The 15,326-nt window shown below is 42.6% G+C and overlaps 1 protein-coding gene across 5 annotated transcripts in view; it reads left to right on the top strand.

The window, feature by feature from the left end:
* The window catches only part of LOC147193198 (BAR/IMD domain-containing adapter protein 2-like), a 72,312-nt gene extending 57,252 nt beyond the window's left edge, over positions 1–15,060 (top strand). The window contains exons 8-15 of one of the 5 annotated variants that reach the window (XM_086134033.1): positions 2,056–2,298; positions 2,377–2,602; positions 2,917–3,118; positions 3,196–3,264; positions 4,587–4,740; positions 4,895–4,932; positions 12,574–12,616; positions 13,010–15,060. In XM_086134033.1, the coding sequence (XP_085990159.1) occupies positions 2,056–2,298; positions 2,377–2,602; positions 2,917–3,118; positions 3,196–3,264; positions 4,587–4,740; positions 4,895–4,932; positions 12,574–12,601 (960 nt within the window). In that variant the 3' untranslated portion in view covers positions 12,602–12,616; positions 13,010–15,060. Of the gene's footprint in view, positions 1–2,055; positions 2,299–2,376; positions 2,603–2,916; positions 3,119–3,195; positions 3,265–4,586; positions 4,741–4,894; positions 4,933–7,650; positions 10,567–12,573; positions 12,617–13,009 lie in introns of those variants that run through there. The other 4 variants (XM_086134030.1, XM_086134031.1, XM_086134032.1 and 1 more) reach the window with 4 other exon arrangements.
* Positions 15,061–15,326: the final 266 nt, after the last annotated feature.

Here is a 15,326-nt window from a genome sequence, read left to right on the forward strand (position 1 = left end):
GTGGATACAAATCAAAGCTGGAGTCGATTTTCAAAAAACAGAGTGCATTTTCCCACATCAGTGCTGACAGTTGAAATAAGAGCCTCTTGAACGCAGACATCGGTCTCCCAGGATTGCTGGTGGGTGTGAAGTGTCGCTTGAAGATGCCACTCGACGAGCATTGTGCCTATGTGTGTGTTTGCGCTGCACCAACATGGAGTCTAGTCATTAATCAGGACGTGGGCATGTGCGTGGGACGACCTGAAAGAAAGCAAACCTCCCTAAGGGTGTCCGGTGTGTTTTTTTATACGTGTGTGTGCGATAACAGAGGAAGGAGGACAAATTAACACAAGGAGGGAGCAGTAATAATGCATGAAATAAAGAATGTTCTGCAAAAATGCTTGCGTGTGAGTTGCTAGCGTGGGCTGCTCGGCTGCCTCTTGGCCCACGCGGGCTGTTTTTATAAGCGTGCAGCGGGTCAAGGATGCACGGCGAGGAGTAACCTTTGTGGACTAAGTGTTTATTTCAGTGACTGCAGTCTTTACCAAGGCGTTGACTTTGCGTCACGCGGCAGCCGTGTGCCAAAAGCTAGCCTTATTTTTCCAGCTAAAGCGTGTCAGACTCTCAATGAAGCAAGCCGCGCCTCTAAGTTTAATCTAACTTTTGGCTTTGACGTGATGGCAGCGGCATAGATTCTCCGTGAAACAGACTCTGCTTTGATGGGATTTCAGACAGCGTAGTCCAAGCGGCTTGAAAGTGGCTTCAGATCTCCTCAGCATTAGATGATCATGTCAAGGGTGGAGAAACTCGGTGCTGGTATGTAATGCTGGGGCAAAAATGCACAACGGCTTGCTTGGGCGCATTTTCAGAAATAGGCAGATCAGTTAAGGCTCAATACTTGGTTGTGTCATTTCACCCGTCCATCTGTATACAGCCACTGACAACTTTTGTTCTACTTTCCATATGTCCCCTCGAAATCTGAAATCTGGACCATCTATCGTAGGCGTTTTTGCCACAGATCCAAACAAACTGAGAATTGAGGAACTGGGAAACCTTGATTCCGTTCCTACTTGAAAATGATCCGATCAGATTTTACATAAAAAGTAGCCAAAGAAATGGGGGCGATTCAAACCACGTTTGCAAACCCATCAGTCAATGCAGAGACCTCCTTACACACTGTAACTGTAAAGGTCTTGGGATCAACCTCTTCCCTTGAGTCAGTCGATCATGGATAGGACTTAGACACCCATTTTCTCATGCTTGGGTGAGTTGGAGTCTATCCCAGCTGACTAAGCAAAAACAGACTACAGGAATTTGTCACCAGGTAATGGGACATTGTGTGATGGACAGCCAATCAGCACGTCAATCAGAAAGGATCAACCTCGTTCCGTGAATCGGTCGATCAGGGCTTGGACTAGACTCCTTCGTCAAGCATTCATCCATTTTCTATAGCTTATCCTGTTATGGTAAACTGGAGTTGAACCAAGGAAACCGTTGGTACAAAGCAGTGTGGCAATCTGGACTGGGTACCAGTCGATCACTGAGACAACCACTGATACTCACAGCAGAAGTCAGCCAAGGTACCCATTTACTGACTCGAAGGCCCCAAAAGTATCATTGTACTATATGAGGCAGGCTTCGACTTGACCATCCATCCACCATGACCATCAAGTGAGCTGTCATAAAACCAGGAAACATTGGGCGAGAGGCTCACTCAGTCACAGGGCACATAACGTCCATTCACCCTTACAGCATGAGTGTTTTTGGTCTGTGGGGGCAACCGGGGTAAGAGTGCGCAAGGTACCCCATGCCCAAATTGAATCCCAAAATCAAAAATAAATAGTCTACCCAAAATGTTCATCTTTGTATTCACAGTCTATTCCTCCAGCTCTGTCAGACCAGTTTGGAAAAGACCATTTCCTGTTTCTCTTCTATTCATCTGGATAGATGACAAAAATCGTGTACATTTTCTGAAGTCTTCCCAGAAGAGTGCGAGCTCATCTATTATCACTTTCTGAAGGTGTCAGATTTAGTGTTTGACACTCCTGGTCACACACCGCTTCCTTGTCCTTCCAGGGTAAAGACCTTCTGACTCAGAAGATCCCGGTGTGGCAACAGGCCTGTTCAGACCCCAACAAGCTCCCAGAGAGGGCCATGCTTCTGGCCCAGCAGATGGGATCCGCCACCATGAGCGGCGCCAGCCCCCTGCACACCTCCAAATCCAACCTGGTTATCTCTGACCCCATCCCGGGAGCCCAGCCGCTTCCCGTTCCTCCCGAGCTGGCTGTGTTCATGAGTGGTGGCCTCGGGCACCAGGCGGTGAGCTTACACAGCCGTTCAGTCAATTGGACCAGTATGGACACGCATCATGTTGACCGCTTTGTTTGTTCATTGCAGAGGCTGATGGGCCCCGAAGGCCTGTCCATGGTCAATGGGACAACGGGAGTCCACGGGGAGGAATACTGGACCGATGGAGGGACTCTATCCCAAGTCAGGCCTTCGTCTCCCCAGACCCAGGCACAGGTGCAGTCCCAGGCCCAGCCTCAGAGACAGGTCAGCGACGTCTACTCCAACACCCTCCCTGTCCGCAGGCCAGGCCCCGCCAAGAACAAGAACCCAGTGGGTAAGCTATCCGATAACGCTAGACGGTAAACCTCCTTTGTTTGTCAGGTTTAGGGACTGGACTCTACCTTGATACCAGCAGAGTAATTTGGATCCAACGAATAAGGACTTTCTCTTGGGATTTGCAGAGTCTTACATTTGAGACTTGCTGTTGACTAATATCACTTAGAGACCTAAACTTTAGGATTTGGTCCAGTTGCCAACCTTAGCATCACCAAAGCCACAAATAACATCCTGTAATCTCTACCTCTTGAAATTTAAACAAGCTCATCCCGCCTCTCACCTTCATGGCTTTCACCCTCTGCCTCTGCTCAGGTGAGACACGGACCCTCCCCAGGTCCAGCTCCATGGCAGCGGGCCTGGAGAAGAACGGGCGTTCCCGCGTGCAGGCCATCTTCTCGCACGCCGCCGGCGACAACGGCACCCTGCTCAGCTTCTCCGAGGGCGACGTCATCACTCTTCTGGTGCCGGAGGCCCGTGACGGCTGGCACTATGGCGAGAATGAGAAGAACAAAATGTAAAATGGATGCCTTCTAACACCATTAGAGACTCGTTTTGTGTCATGAAAATAAGTTGTGTGATTCTTTTAACCAGGCGTGGCTGGTTCCCCTTCTCCTACACGCGAGTGCTGCCTGAGACCGACAGCGAGAAGCTCAAAGTGAAGTAAGCAGTGGCGACTCGGACGGTCCGGCAGATGGAGATAGTTTCCTTTTTTTCTTTTTGTGTTTTATATTAAATACAGAGCAGTGAATCATTTACGAAAATGCATATAAATAAACCTGTCATGCTACAAGCAGTGTTGTTTTTGGAGTATTTTCCCTGGTGGGTGTCTGCAGCCTCTTTCACACACTTTTTGCCTGCGACTTCAACAAAAATGATGTGTATGACGTTGGGCAGCGTCATTTCACAAAGCTGCCGCTCTGCCTCTGTTTCTAAATTCTCAGGTCAGCGCAGCCCTCCTTAGTTCTGTGTTGCACATATTCCACTATCAACGGAGACCAAAGCAGAAAAAGGTGGAATATTCACGGCTGTAATTGACATTGTGAAAGAGGCTCCTGTCACTTTACATCCCTGTCCTGGCTTTTAGCTTTCATATAGCCACTGCTCTGACTCTGGTACTTGTGTTAGCTCGCATGCTGTGAAAATCTCGGCTCGACTTGGTCCTCCCAAATTCTTTCGGTGTCGTTGACGCAGAACACAAACCGACAGAGGGTGAAAGGTGGAATATTCTCAGCTTTATTAGTTAATGTGTACTGGCAGCCCTTATAACTTTGCCTAGCAACAAGAAGCCAGAAGAAGTAAACCATGGCTTTTTTTTTGGATTTGTTTTAATTTTTTAATTGGTGCACTTGGAAGCATGGTTGCCGATCTGGGGGCAGGGGGAGTGGAAAGACTTGTTGCTTGGAGCATCAACAAAGTTGGCAGGGGTTCCCATCCTGAGTGTCATGTTCAATACCACTTCAATACGAGTATGAGTATTCACTCTTGCACTCGTACTCAACCGATACCGAGTACTAATATCGCTCATGCTTTTAATATATAATTTCATTTAACACACTAACAAAAAATGGTGACCAAAGACCTTACTTTCTGATGTGCCAACTACTGGAGAGGAGGAGTTGTCAGATTTTGTTTTGCCTCCGTTATCGATGGCTGGTATCGGCGGCACCCTCCATACCTTCAAATAAGATGCCGTTACCTGGTATCGATACTCGGCAATATATCCATCCGACCTCCACCCGCCCTCATGACGATTAATCATGGGGGCCCAGATTTTGGTGCGACGGCCCTGCTTGTAAGTCAAGGAACCACTGTTCAGTTTCTCATAAAAAAGGCGTTCGTCTGTGTGGTTTTCGCCAGTAAAGACTGCAGCTGTTTTCCTGATCTGTGAGTGGTGCCTCAGCAATGCTTGCCTTTTAAAATGCTTTAGTCCACTCATTTATGGCGACCCGTCCTCTGAGGCTTTTCTCCTCCTGTCTGGCCAGCCTACATCACGGAAAGAGTAGCAGCACGGGCAACCTCTTGGAGAGCGACCAATCCCTGCCGACACCCGACTATGGCCTGACCGCCCGATTGTTGGCGCAGAGTCTGGCGCAGACCCGCCCCAGGCCCTACAGCATGGCAGGCTTTGGCACTCAGGTAGGAGACAAGTCCACACAAGTAGTCACTGAACGCATTTGGCAATGTTCTTTTGTAGCGAAGGCTTTCTTGCTGTATGCTGACACCTGGTGGCAAGTTAACATCAGATATTTTTGGGGTGTGTGTGTGTGTGTGTGTGTGTGTCTTCTTTCAGCCTGCAATTGAGGATTATGATGGCCGCTTTGCCACAAGGTAAGTCTTTTCCAGCCTGCGCCGTGACTAATACAAACCGTATTAATTAAAGGTTCTCTCTCTTGAGGAAGGTGTAATCAAAACAGAAGATGACAAATCTGTCTCTTTTTGAGTTTGTAGGCACAAAAGAATAACGTGACTGTCACGAGACGTGCAAAACAGTTCATTTAAATGCTTCTAGAAGTGGCTCTCGATTTATTTTCATATTCCATACAAAAAAGTTTCACTTGAAAAATCAATAAAATGTAGCTTTCTTTGTCAAATTTAGTCAAATGTTCAATAAAGATACCAATGTGTCACCTGACTTGTTTGTTGCACATTGGTTAAAAAAAAGTTTTTGAAATTGTTTGTTTTGATGACAGTGGAAATAATTTTCTTTGTGATTCCTTGTAAGCAACAGGGAAAAAAAACGGATAATTGATGATTGGCAGGAGATGAAAATGTGCTATATTACCTATGCATTTATGAATTAATTTACAGTTCATTTAAATTTAAATGTATCAATTTAGTGACTCCCATTTGCATACCAAAATGGAGAAAAAATCTGTCACATTTTTTTCACAATTGGTTTCCTATTTGTGAAGTTAATGTTTAAAAGAGTGGACTGAAATATATTTACGAATGGGAGTCTCTAAAATCAACAATAACAAACTACCAAAGATGCAATTCTCCTTTTAAGGAATTTTGGTTTGGGAAAATAACACAGATGAACAGCAAATTTGAATCAGATGACTTGATTTGTCTCTTAACATACTGTATATTTTGAAATTGATTTAAAAAACGTCTTGCCTTTTTTTTTTTAAACAAACGTTTTTTTGATATTTTAGTTAAGTTTGACCACTGAAACCAATGACGCATTCTGTTGCTGAACCTAACCCTTCAGTCATGAATATTATTTAATATTTTACTAAAATGGGCGGGCCCGGTGGTTCAGTGGTTAGCGCGTCGGCCTCACAATGCAGAGGTACCGGTTTCAATTCCAGCTCCGGCCTCCCTGTGTGGAGTTTGCATGTTCTCCCCCGGGCCTGCGTGGGTTTTCTCTGGGTACTCCGGTTTCCTCCCACTTTCCAAAAACATGCACGGCAGACTGATTGAACACTCAAAATTGCCCCTAGGTGTGAGTGTGAGTGTGAGCGTGGATGGTTGTTCGTCTGTGTGTGCCCTGCGATTGGCTGGCAAGCGGTTACTGCCCGAAGACGACTGGGCACCCCGCGACCCTTGTGAGGATTAAGCGGATCAGCAAATTGATGGATGGATGGATGGACTTTACTAAAATGCATATTATATTATTTTTATGAAAACTTAATGTGTTTGAGATAAAACGAGGGCATATTCTGAATTTCCGCAAAAAAAAGATATCAAAAAGTTTACTTGCATCTCTAATTAAAAAGATTAGTGTAATTATCCTATTTAAGAAAACACTTGTACTCTGAAACCATAAAACTTGGCTCACAACCAACCAACATAAAATAAAAAGGGGAGCAGAGTTTTGAATATTTATTTTTGAATGCATCTTTTTTTTTCCTCTTACCTGTCCTTTTCTGTTGCGTTTGTCCCTGTCTTTGAAATAAGAGCTCTAACACCGTTCCTATGACTGTCCAGTCAGTCAGCATATATGTTGTATGTGTTTCGTGGGTGTGTGAGAAGGAGCGTTATGTGTGTCGACAAGCTTCGCCCATCGCTGCTTGTCAGTCATTGTTTTGGGTTTGTTTTGTTTTTTGTTGTTGTTGTTTTTGTCGGGAGATCCCTATGTGCTGGAATCTGTGCCATTGAATCATTTAGATTTGAATTTGAATGGCTAAACTTGAATAACCACATTGAAAAACAGAGTGTGGATTAAATCAATTGAATTGGTATTGTTGAAGTTGAATCATTGCATAGAAAAACTCAATCTGAATTTGAATTTATTAGTTCGGAATTGGAGTAAACTTGAAACTGCATTCAAAATGATGAAATGTGTTTGCTACCAATTCCTTGCCGTTTCCTCTCTTTGAAAGAACCTTTTCACCCTTCCCTGACCTGATGACTTTAACCAAAGGGTTAAGAAAGGTGCTATCAAGTGGATGCGCTGCTTCAGAAATGCCATTTTTCTGTTGAGCCATTTTTCAATAAAAAAGGTGCTACTTTGAAAAAGAGATCTGTGCATCTGCCATCGATTGCTATAGCTAAACTAAAATAAATGCTTGTCGCAGCTAATTTAATTCAGAGAACCAAATTTGCTTTGAATGAACAGAGATGCTTTTTCATTGACAATGGAATACATTTCAACATTTTAAATGCAGTTTTAAGTTTATTGGACTCCAAACTGATGCATTCAAATTGTACAATTCAGTTTGGCAATGCAATGATTCAAATTGTACAATACAAATTCAATTTGTTATTCAAATTCAGTTTCTGGTGGCAGTTTTCAGCTCATGCAGGAGATGCCACCCTACCCCCAAAAAAGCTAACTTGCGCTAAGCTAGCATCCCATGCAACTGAGATGAAATAATGATTTTGATTGAGGGTGTAGGGGGGGGGGGGGGGACTTTGTAATGAGGCAATGTGAAGTCCAGCCTTGGTGCTATTTGGAGTTGTGGAATTGCAAAGTTCTCCCCAACTGCGCCCTGCCTTCTCGTGTGTGCTGTCCTGTCCCGTCCGGTCCCGTCCTGTCCTCTGTCCATTTCTCTCTCTGAGTGTGTCCGACCTGGCAAGCTTCCTTCTCTCTTTGTTCCACAGTGACAGTCCTGATGGCAAATTGATTTCGACTGTGTGACAACACACATTGTGACAGACGCAGACAGCTGCGGATAGCACAGGGGCCTCCCTCCCCCCTGGCCTTCTTTACTCTCCCCCCTCCACCCCCTTTCTTTCCCCGTCTCTCCCCCTCTTCCGCCTCCACACACACTCCATGAGCGAGTGGATGAGGCCGGTCTCATCCCTGCTTTCTGTCCTCTCTTCCTCCCCCTGGCGTCCGTCCTGGGTGCTGCTGCTGCCTATCTGCTGCTGTGCTGCTGGCTGCCTGGCGGTGTCGCTGTCGGGACAGTAGCGGTTGGTGGGTGGAGGATTGCGTTGAGAGCCGGGGCGGGGCCTATCTGCTCGGCCTGCAGCGATACGGACTCTGAGCAACGGCAGTCGCGTGTGGACAGACTGCCCTTGCTAGCCTGCTTTGTCTTCCCCCTTTCCCTCGCCCTTGCATGTACATGGTTGTCTTTTTTGTGGGGCTAAAAAAAAAGGAAGACATCATGGTCTTGTACCGCAAAAGTGCCAAAAGACCCAGAGGGTGGGTCTTTTGCGGGTTTTCACTGGTCTTTAATTTGAATGGGGAGAAAAAAGCACAAAGTTATGGCTGTGCAGGGGAGATGTAATCGATTGTACTTACACATGATTCATTTTTCTGTTCGACAGTGCATGGAGAGAGTGAACACACCCCCTCACTGTCAAGAGTCGTGTTATTCTCCTATAAAATCATTTTTTTAAAGCATCCAAATATTACAGGCAACATCGTACACTGGTGCCAAAAGATAAGATTGATATGAGTTCAATTTATTTATTTATTGTTTTTGCTTTGACTTTGGGAGGAAAAAAAATCTCATTTAACGTCAGGCAGCAGTTTGGCAGAACAATGCTTCTTCTTCTTCTTCAAAAAACAAAAACATATTCAAGCTGTTTCTTGGCACTCACAGTTGAAGTTCACTTTCAAACTCAATGTGAGACAAAGATAATTACTAGAGCTGTCAAACGATTAAAATATTTAATCTAATTAAAAACGCAACTGTCATAATTAACTCAAATGAACTAAAAATTAATTGTGACTACTCATGCATTTTTTATCATTTCTGATTTTCCTTTTATATTTTTTGTCCTATTTTTCCCCATTTTAATGCTCTCATCAACATGGAATCATGAATCAGTTTTCTATGTGCAAAATGCAAATATTTACTGAAAGAACAATTTCGATTTTCAATTTTACATGAACATTTTTCACTTGGAGCAGTTATTCACACAATCTCTCACACAATATTACTGTCCATCAACAACAGTGAAAAAAATATTTTGTCACACAACAGCTGCTTTAACAGCTCTTTTTATGGAATCAAAACAGAGCAATATAACATTATAAAGTGCACATCTAAGGTAAACTAGTACTCAGCCTATAGTGGATTTAAGCCATGGTTGCATAATTCGTTTTTCTCAAGTTTGCTTTGAACACAGCAGTCAGGCTATGTTGATTCTGTTGGTCCTTCTTGCTCGGAAGTCTCTCTACGGTTTTGTGTTGACATCATTTCGGATGACTACACTTGGGTAGATGACAACACTGGAGATGTTTTATTTTCAGTGTGTTCGCTACCACTGCACCGCTAAACTCTCGACATGCCTCAGCGCACCGTCGCTGTCAGACGAACACAGAGAAGCTCCACCCGCCTTCTTTATATGGCCACGGAACACTGTAACCTTCCACACAAAATAGTTCCAAACAAGTAACAATCGCGTCAATGGCATACATCGTATTTGACAGGCTACCTGCTCTTTATTCACCAGAGGCTCATCAACCTAGTCTCTTATTTCTCTCCCGAAACAGTGTCTTCTCCCGCTTGGTGTACCATAGCCTTCTCCGCTACGTACAATCTCTGTACACAGCTTGTAATGGAGGCTCTCGCTGGCAATCCGTAGGGGAGTCGTTCAATGCAATGCGAATGATTTCGGCTTGAGTCGAGCTGTGGACAATGTTGACAGGCTTGCATGCAGTAGCCATACATTTAGCTATGGCTTCAGCAAATTTGTTCTTCGGCATTTTCTTCGCTTTGAAATGATCCATAGCTGTCTGTCTGAGACGAGGGGGCGGAGTACTCACGTCAGCTGTGTGCTTGGCCATTAAGTGGTATTTCAGACTCGACGTGCTATGATGATAGCTCAGTTTATGACTGCAAAACATACAGGTAACTTTGGTCTTGTCAGTGGAATAATCTGGCAACTTTTTAAAAGTAAACTTTCCATTCATGAACTATTTAAGTATCCGTTTTCGGTGTCTCGCGCTGCCGTGATTGGCAAAACAAACGTGTGTGGACCTGTGCAGCATGCTTGTTGTTTTGTTTGTGGTTTATTTATAGAGCGACGTAACATCCACTGTGACGTGTGCCGCGTTAATGTCGCGAGAAAAAATTGAATCCCGTTAAAATTCATTTAAATGAATGCCGATAGAAACGCGCTAAACTGACAGCTCTAATAATTACACATTGTGTTTAAAACAACTGCATAACTTTGCCTTGAAATTTGGTTGCTTACTGCTATAACGCACAATGGGAAATGCCATAGATGGGCTAACGAATAGTATTTCGGTGGCTTGAAGCGAAGGACGTTTGAGCACAAACAGTAGAGAAGCATCTGTAGGCAGACAAAACTACTCACAGCCATATATTCTTGATCCTCTGTAAAAATTGACAAACATACCTGTGACTCTCTCCATATATAGCTTTGTATTATACTGCCCCCACATGGCCTAGGTGTGCATGCACACTAGAGGCAGCAGCACATTGTCCATTGTGTAATTACTGTTAAAAATATCTTTTTTTTTTTGTATGGTTTCAAAGAGAGCGCTATTTTACTAATTCAAAACACAAATTTGTTGTTGTTGTTGTTGTTGGTGTTTTTTTGGCGGGGGGGTTGTTTTGCTTGGGGGGGGGGGGGTTGAGGTGGCGGCTGAAATGCATGAGTGGCATTTGCATTGATTTCAATTGGAAACGATTATTTGAGATAGTGTGTTTACTGTTGCGAATGTGTCCCGGGAATGAATTCAACTTTGAATGGCGCAGAGAAAAGTAGTCATCGGTGTCAAGGAAGTGCAGTCTATTGAAGTGATACATGTTGTTTTATTGTTTTGATTTTTGGGGGGCTAATTTGGTGGATATGTTTCGATATGATTTATCCAACAAATGTAACTTAATTATTGCAAATTTTATTTTGTTTTAAATATGGTGGCAAGACAAAAAAAAAAAGTATTTTGCACAGGCGGTGTTCCAAGAGGGGTGTGTTCACTTTACGTTGCATTTCCTGTTTTGGGTTTTTTGGCGGGCGTGCCCGATGCCTTACACATAGCTGTTTTCCCTTTCCCCTGCAAAACACTTTTTATCGTGTGCAGGCGAGCTTCAAGAATATAGCGCGTATCTATCTTATCTACAAAGTGTATCGATATATGACTTGTTTCTGTCCGTCCACCGAATCGCACTGTTTTCTCCTTTTTGATGACTGCTGCAATTTCTTTGGAGTAGCCCGACACTCATTGACTTTGGTCCTCTTTGTGCAAATCCTCTGCCTTGGATAAGCGCTGTGAGTTTGTTGACGATGAGCAGCCATGTTTACTATTGATTTCCTGTGCTGATCGCTCTGTGTTTTTTTTTTGTGTGTGTGCGTGTGTGTGCGCGCGTGCGATTGTACAGCCCAGAATGGCTCCGTAGTTTATTTTCTTTCTTTGCAAACAGTTGTTGTCCTTGTAAAAAGACTGATTAGTTGTTTTATCATATGCATGCCGTGGAGGGATATCAGAATATGTGATTGATAAAAAAAAAAAGCAGATCCTGAGTGTATGGTGACTTTTTACAAAAGGTATTCTAAATAAAACATATCTCTATATATTAATACATCGTTTTGTGTGATGGCAAATCTGTTCTTTGCGTACGTTCCCAAGCTCCAATTGGAACAGGTTTCCGTCTTAAGTGTGAACCGCCGCCTATCCCAGCATGCGTCTGTGACTTTTAACCTGCCCCTTGCGGATTCCTCAGCAGTTGTGTTGCCCTTGGTGTGTGTGCGTGCGTGTGTGTGTTTGTGTCATGTACAGTGTGACTGCTGCCTGCTCATTGACTTTTATAGCGTTTTGTTTTGGGGGGTTTTGGCATGGTTTGTGCGACAACACACACACACACACACACACACACACACACACACATACGCACACACAACTTTCAAACACTTGCCACTTGACGATAACGGACGCCACTTACAGCATGTGACGCATGATGTCTTGTATCTTTTTTTTCCCCACCTCATCCCATTCAGTTGGACCGTTACAGTGCAACCTCAGGTGGATTGCAAATCATTGAGGGGGAATTTGTTCCGGTGTCAAACTGTAGCCATCATTAAAAAAAAGGGCAGTATGCAAAAAAAATATATATATAAATAAATTGCTAAAAGTAATTAGCTATCTATTGATCGATCTGTCTATTACAAAAAAGGGTGAAAAAGGAAGCACTGCCGCAGCTTCTCTTATGTGTTCAGGTAAAATTGTCACAGTCCGAATGTGGGCCGCCTGCTATTCCGCAATTGGCCTGTTGGTGGTATCAAGGTCTAAAAAAAATCATCATCAGATTCCCTAGAGGGAAAGAAGAGCCATATGCCAGTATTTACAGCTAAGAAAGATGTCTTGATGGTGAAAATCTGACCCCAGAACAGTGTATTTGCCATATTTCTTATGAGGAACAATGATTCCACCTGAAAGACAAAAAAAAAATCCACCGTTGACGTTGCACTGTATTTTGATTGGTGTCATGGTTTAGTTAGGATGTTCAACTGGCAGCAGACTAACAAGCAGTGAGGTCACGAAACATGAGCCAATGCATGACCTGCGAGGTGAACCATTCAAACGCAAAGGTTCTCTTTACCTTCCAGTTTGGCTCCAGAGTTGTCCCGCTTCTGAGGGAACAGAATCTCTGTAAGTCCCGTGCCTCTCCGCCAGCCTATCGTTTTATTTATTTTTTTTACATTTTTTAAAAGCTTTCTGCTTCCCTCTATGGCTGTCTGGCTACAGTAGGCTTTATTTTTTATTTATTTTGCGAGGTCGGCCTTTTTTTCTTTTTTTTTGCAGGGCAACATTTGCTTTCATCTCATTTTGGAGTTTTGTTTTGTGCTAAACCCTGCATGCTTGTCTTTTTATTAGTTTTTGTGCTACATGGTTTGCCAACATGAATAGAAGGCTCGGGGAAGGCACACGGTGGTTTCAGCTGTGGCTGCTACATACAGTTGGTTAGGTTATGACTTGAATGATTTCCCTAATGGTTCATATTCCTTGCCCCCCCCCCCTTTTTGCCCTCTCATCTCCCAACAGTGAACGATCCATGGAGGTCTACCACCGGCCCACCTTCACTGACGACCGATCTGCCACCATCTTCTACTAGCGGCCTGCAGTTCCCGTTTCAGCCATTAGAAAGCATGGTTTTGGTTGTTTTTTTGGTTTTTTTTAGGACAGAAATATAGTGGGGAGGGTTCGAAGTTGAACGAGAAGTTCCCCTACTTGGATGTTTACCTAATCCATTCCTTTAAAGACTAAAGGCAAGGAAATACAGCACACAAAGCTTGCAAGATTATGAGAATAAAGTCAAAATTTCCTTGTAATCTTTTTTTTTTCCGTTTTTTTTTTCCATACAGAAACATAACAAATCAAATGAAGCCAAAGTTGAAACGGTAGTTTTCTTCAATTTAACATTAATTTACTTACAAGAATGAAGTCAGGGTCATACAACCCAAAAAGTTGCAATATTATGGGAGTCCATTCAAAATATTACACATGTAGAATTTCATTTGCATAAATTCAGTATCATTAAAAAAGCTGAATGTTACAAGAATTGTCTTTGTTTTATGACATTGAAGTTATATTTTTTTTAATCCAAATTTTTTTTCTTGTGAAAAAAATAATTCTCATAATTTTTTCAAACATTATATAAGAACTAGATTCTTGTAAGATCACTTTTTCATGCCCTTCCAACTTTCTTTTCTACATGATGACTTTATTCTTATAATTCTACCACTTTGGAAAAAGAAAAGTGCTTTTATTTTGTCACAGAAACAAAAAAAACCCGCCTAGATTCCAGCAGTTCACATTCATTTAAGTACATGAAAAAATGGAAAGGTTTTGTTATTACAAGAGCAAAAAGTTATGTTAAGACAAAAAAATGAAATATTACGAGCAGAAATTTTTCTTCCAAGCGGGGAAAAAAAATCCCTTTTTTTCACTTGATTGACAAATATAGTTCTGTAAAATTATGTTTATATTACCCAAAAAAAAAGACAAAACATCTTCATTCTTGCAATAGAGATGCATAATTATGTTTCTCCCGTGGAATTTTTCATGATGTGTCATTGTCAAGATTTATTGTCATTATTGACAGCCGCCGTGGGCTTTACATGTTAATAAGTTTTATAAGTGAGATGGAAAATGTGTTTGGGAGATAGCATTGCGATCGCTTATTTTTGATATGCGTGTGCAGTTAGCGTGCTTGTTACTGAGCAGCCAGGACAAGTTTCTGTATTGTCTACCAATGAAAATGCATTTTCCTGCAAGTTGGCTGCTCCGCTTCTCAAGGTTTTCGATGATCCTTCCTGTTCTTGATATTATTTTAGAAATACTGATTTTTGACATCAATTACCACTGGCAAAATCCTGAGAGCGAATCCCACCCCGTGTAAATTCGAGTTGTAGCTGCAGTTCGTTGTGGCCGCAACGCCATTTGGTTGAGTAAGATTGTGCTTCAATTGGAATGTTTTTTTTCTCGTTGCATTTGCCGGTTGGCGTGGGAAATGTGCCTTGCGCTTTTTTTCGTACGTTGGTTTTGCTTCGTATGTTACAGCTTTTTTTTTTTTTTTGGCTGCAATTTCACCACAGTAACGCTGGTTCTTTTCTCTTTTAAATATCATTGATGATTGATTGCCATCTGCCAGATAGAAGCCCGTGCAGACAGAAAGGAATTATTATCGCTCTTATTAGCTTTGCGGGAGTGCTAGCTCATCTGATAAGGCGCAGTATTAATATCGCTTTTGGTTCTCAGTATTAAGTCGCTCATCAGGGAGGTGAAGCAGAGAGACGGCGCAGGTCAACGTGAGTGGGGGAGAAAAAAAAAGGCAATGCGCTAATAGGACTGTCAAATGAAAATTAGCAGATGGTGTGAGCGCTTTTCGCTGAGGGCTTTAAGAGTCGGGCTTTTATTGACGTTTGGGAAGCCAGTTTCACATGCTTTTGTCGTTGTTTTTTTTTGTTAACTTTTGATAGAGCTCTCACTTGGTTTGTTTTCCACTTTTTTGTCTGTTTGTGTTGTACTTGTTCTGTACAGAAAGTGCATAAACTTATCAAAATAAATCCCCGTGGACGCGTTTCATACTGTTATGTCTTCACACTCACGTATTCTTTTCTCACCGGGCAAAATCAAAGCTGTCAAATGCTGAGTTTCTCATGTCTGTCTGAAACGAAATTTAAACCAATTAAAGAGTGTAAAAGTGATTTCCAGGTCACCTTACAAGTAAAGATGGTACATCTGAATACTTTTTTATGAGAATGATGTAGTCAAACAGTACTGTATTTATGAGCTACTATCGTATGAGAAAAAAAAATGCTTATCGTAGAAATAAAATCATTTTATGAGAGTAAAGTTA

Source organism: Hippocampus guttulatus, chromosome 16 (assembly GCF_054856545.1).
Source record: "Hippocampus guttulatus isolate MCC_2025c chromosome 16, RoL_Hgut_1.0, whole genome shotgun sequence".
Classification (NCBI taxonomy): Eukaryota; Metazoa; Chordata; class Actinopteri; order Syngnathiformes; family Syngnathidae; genus Hippocampus; species Hippocampus guttulatus.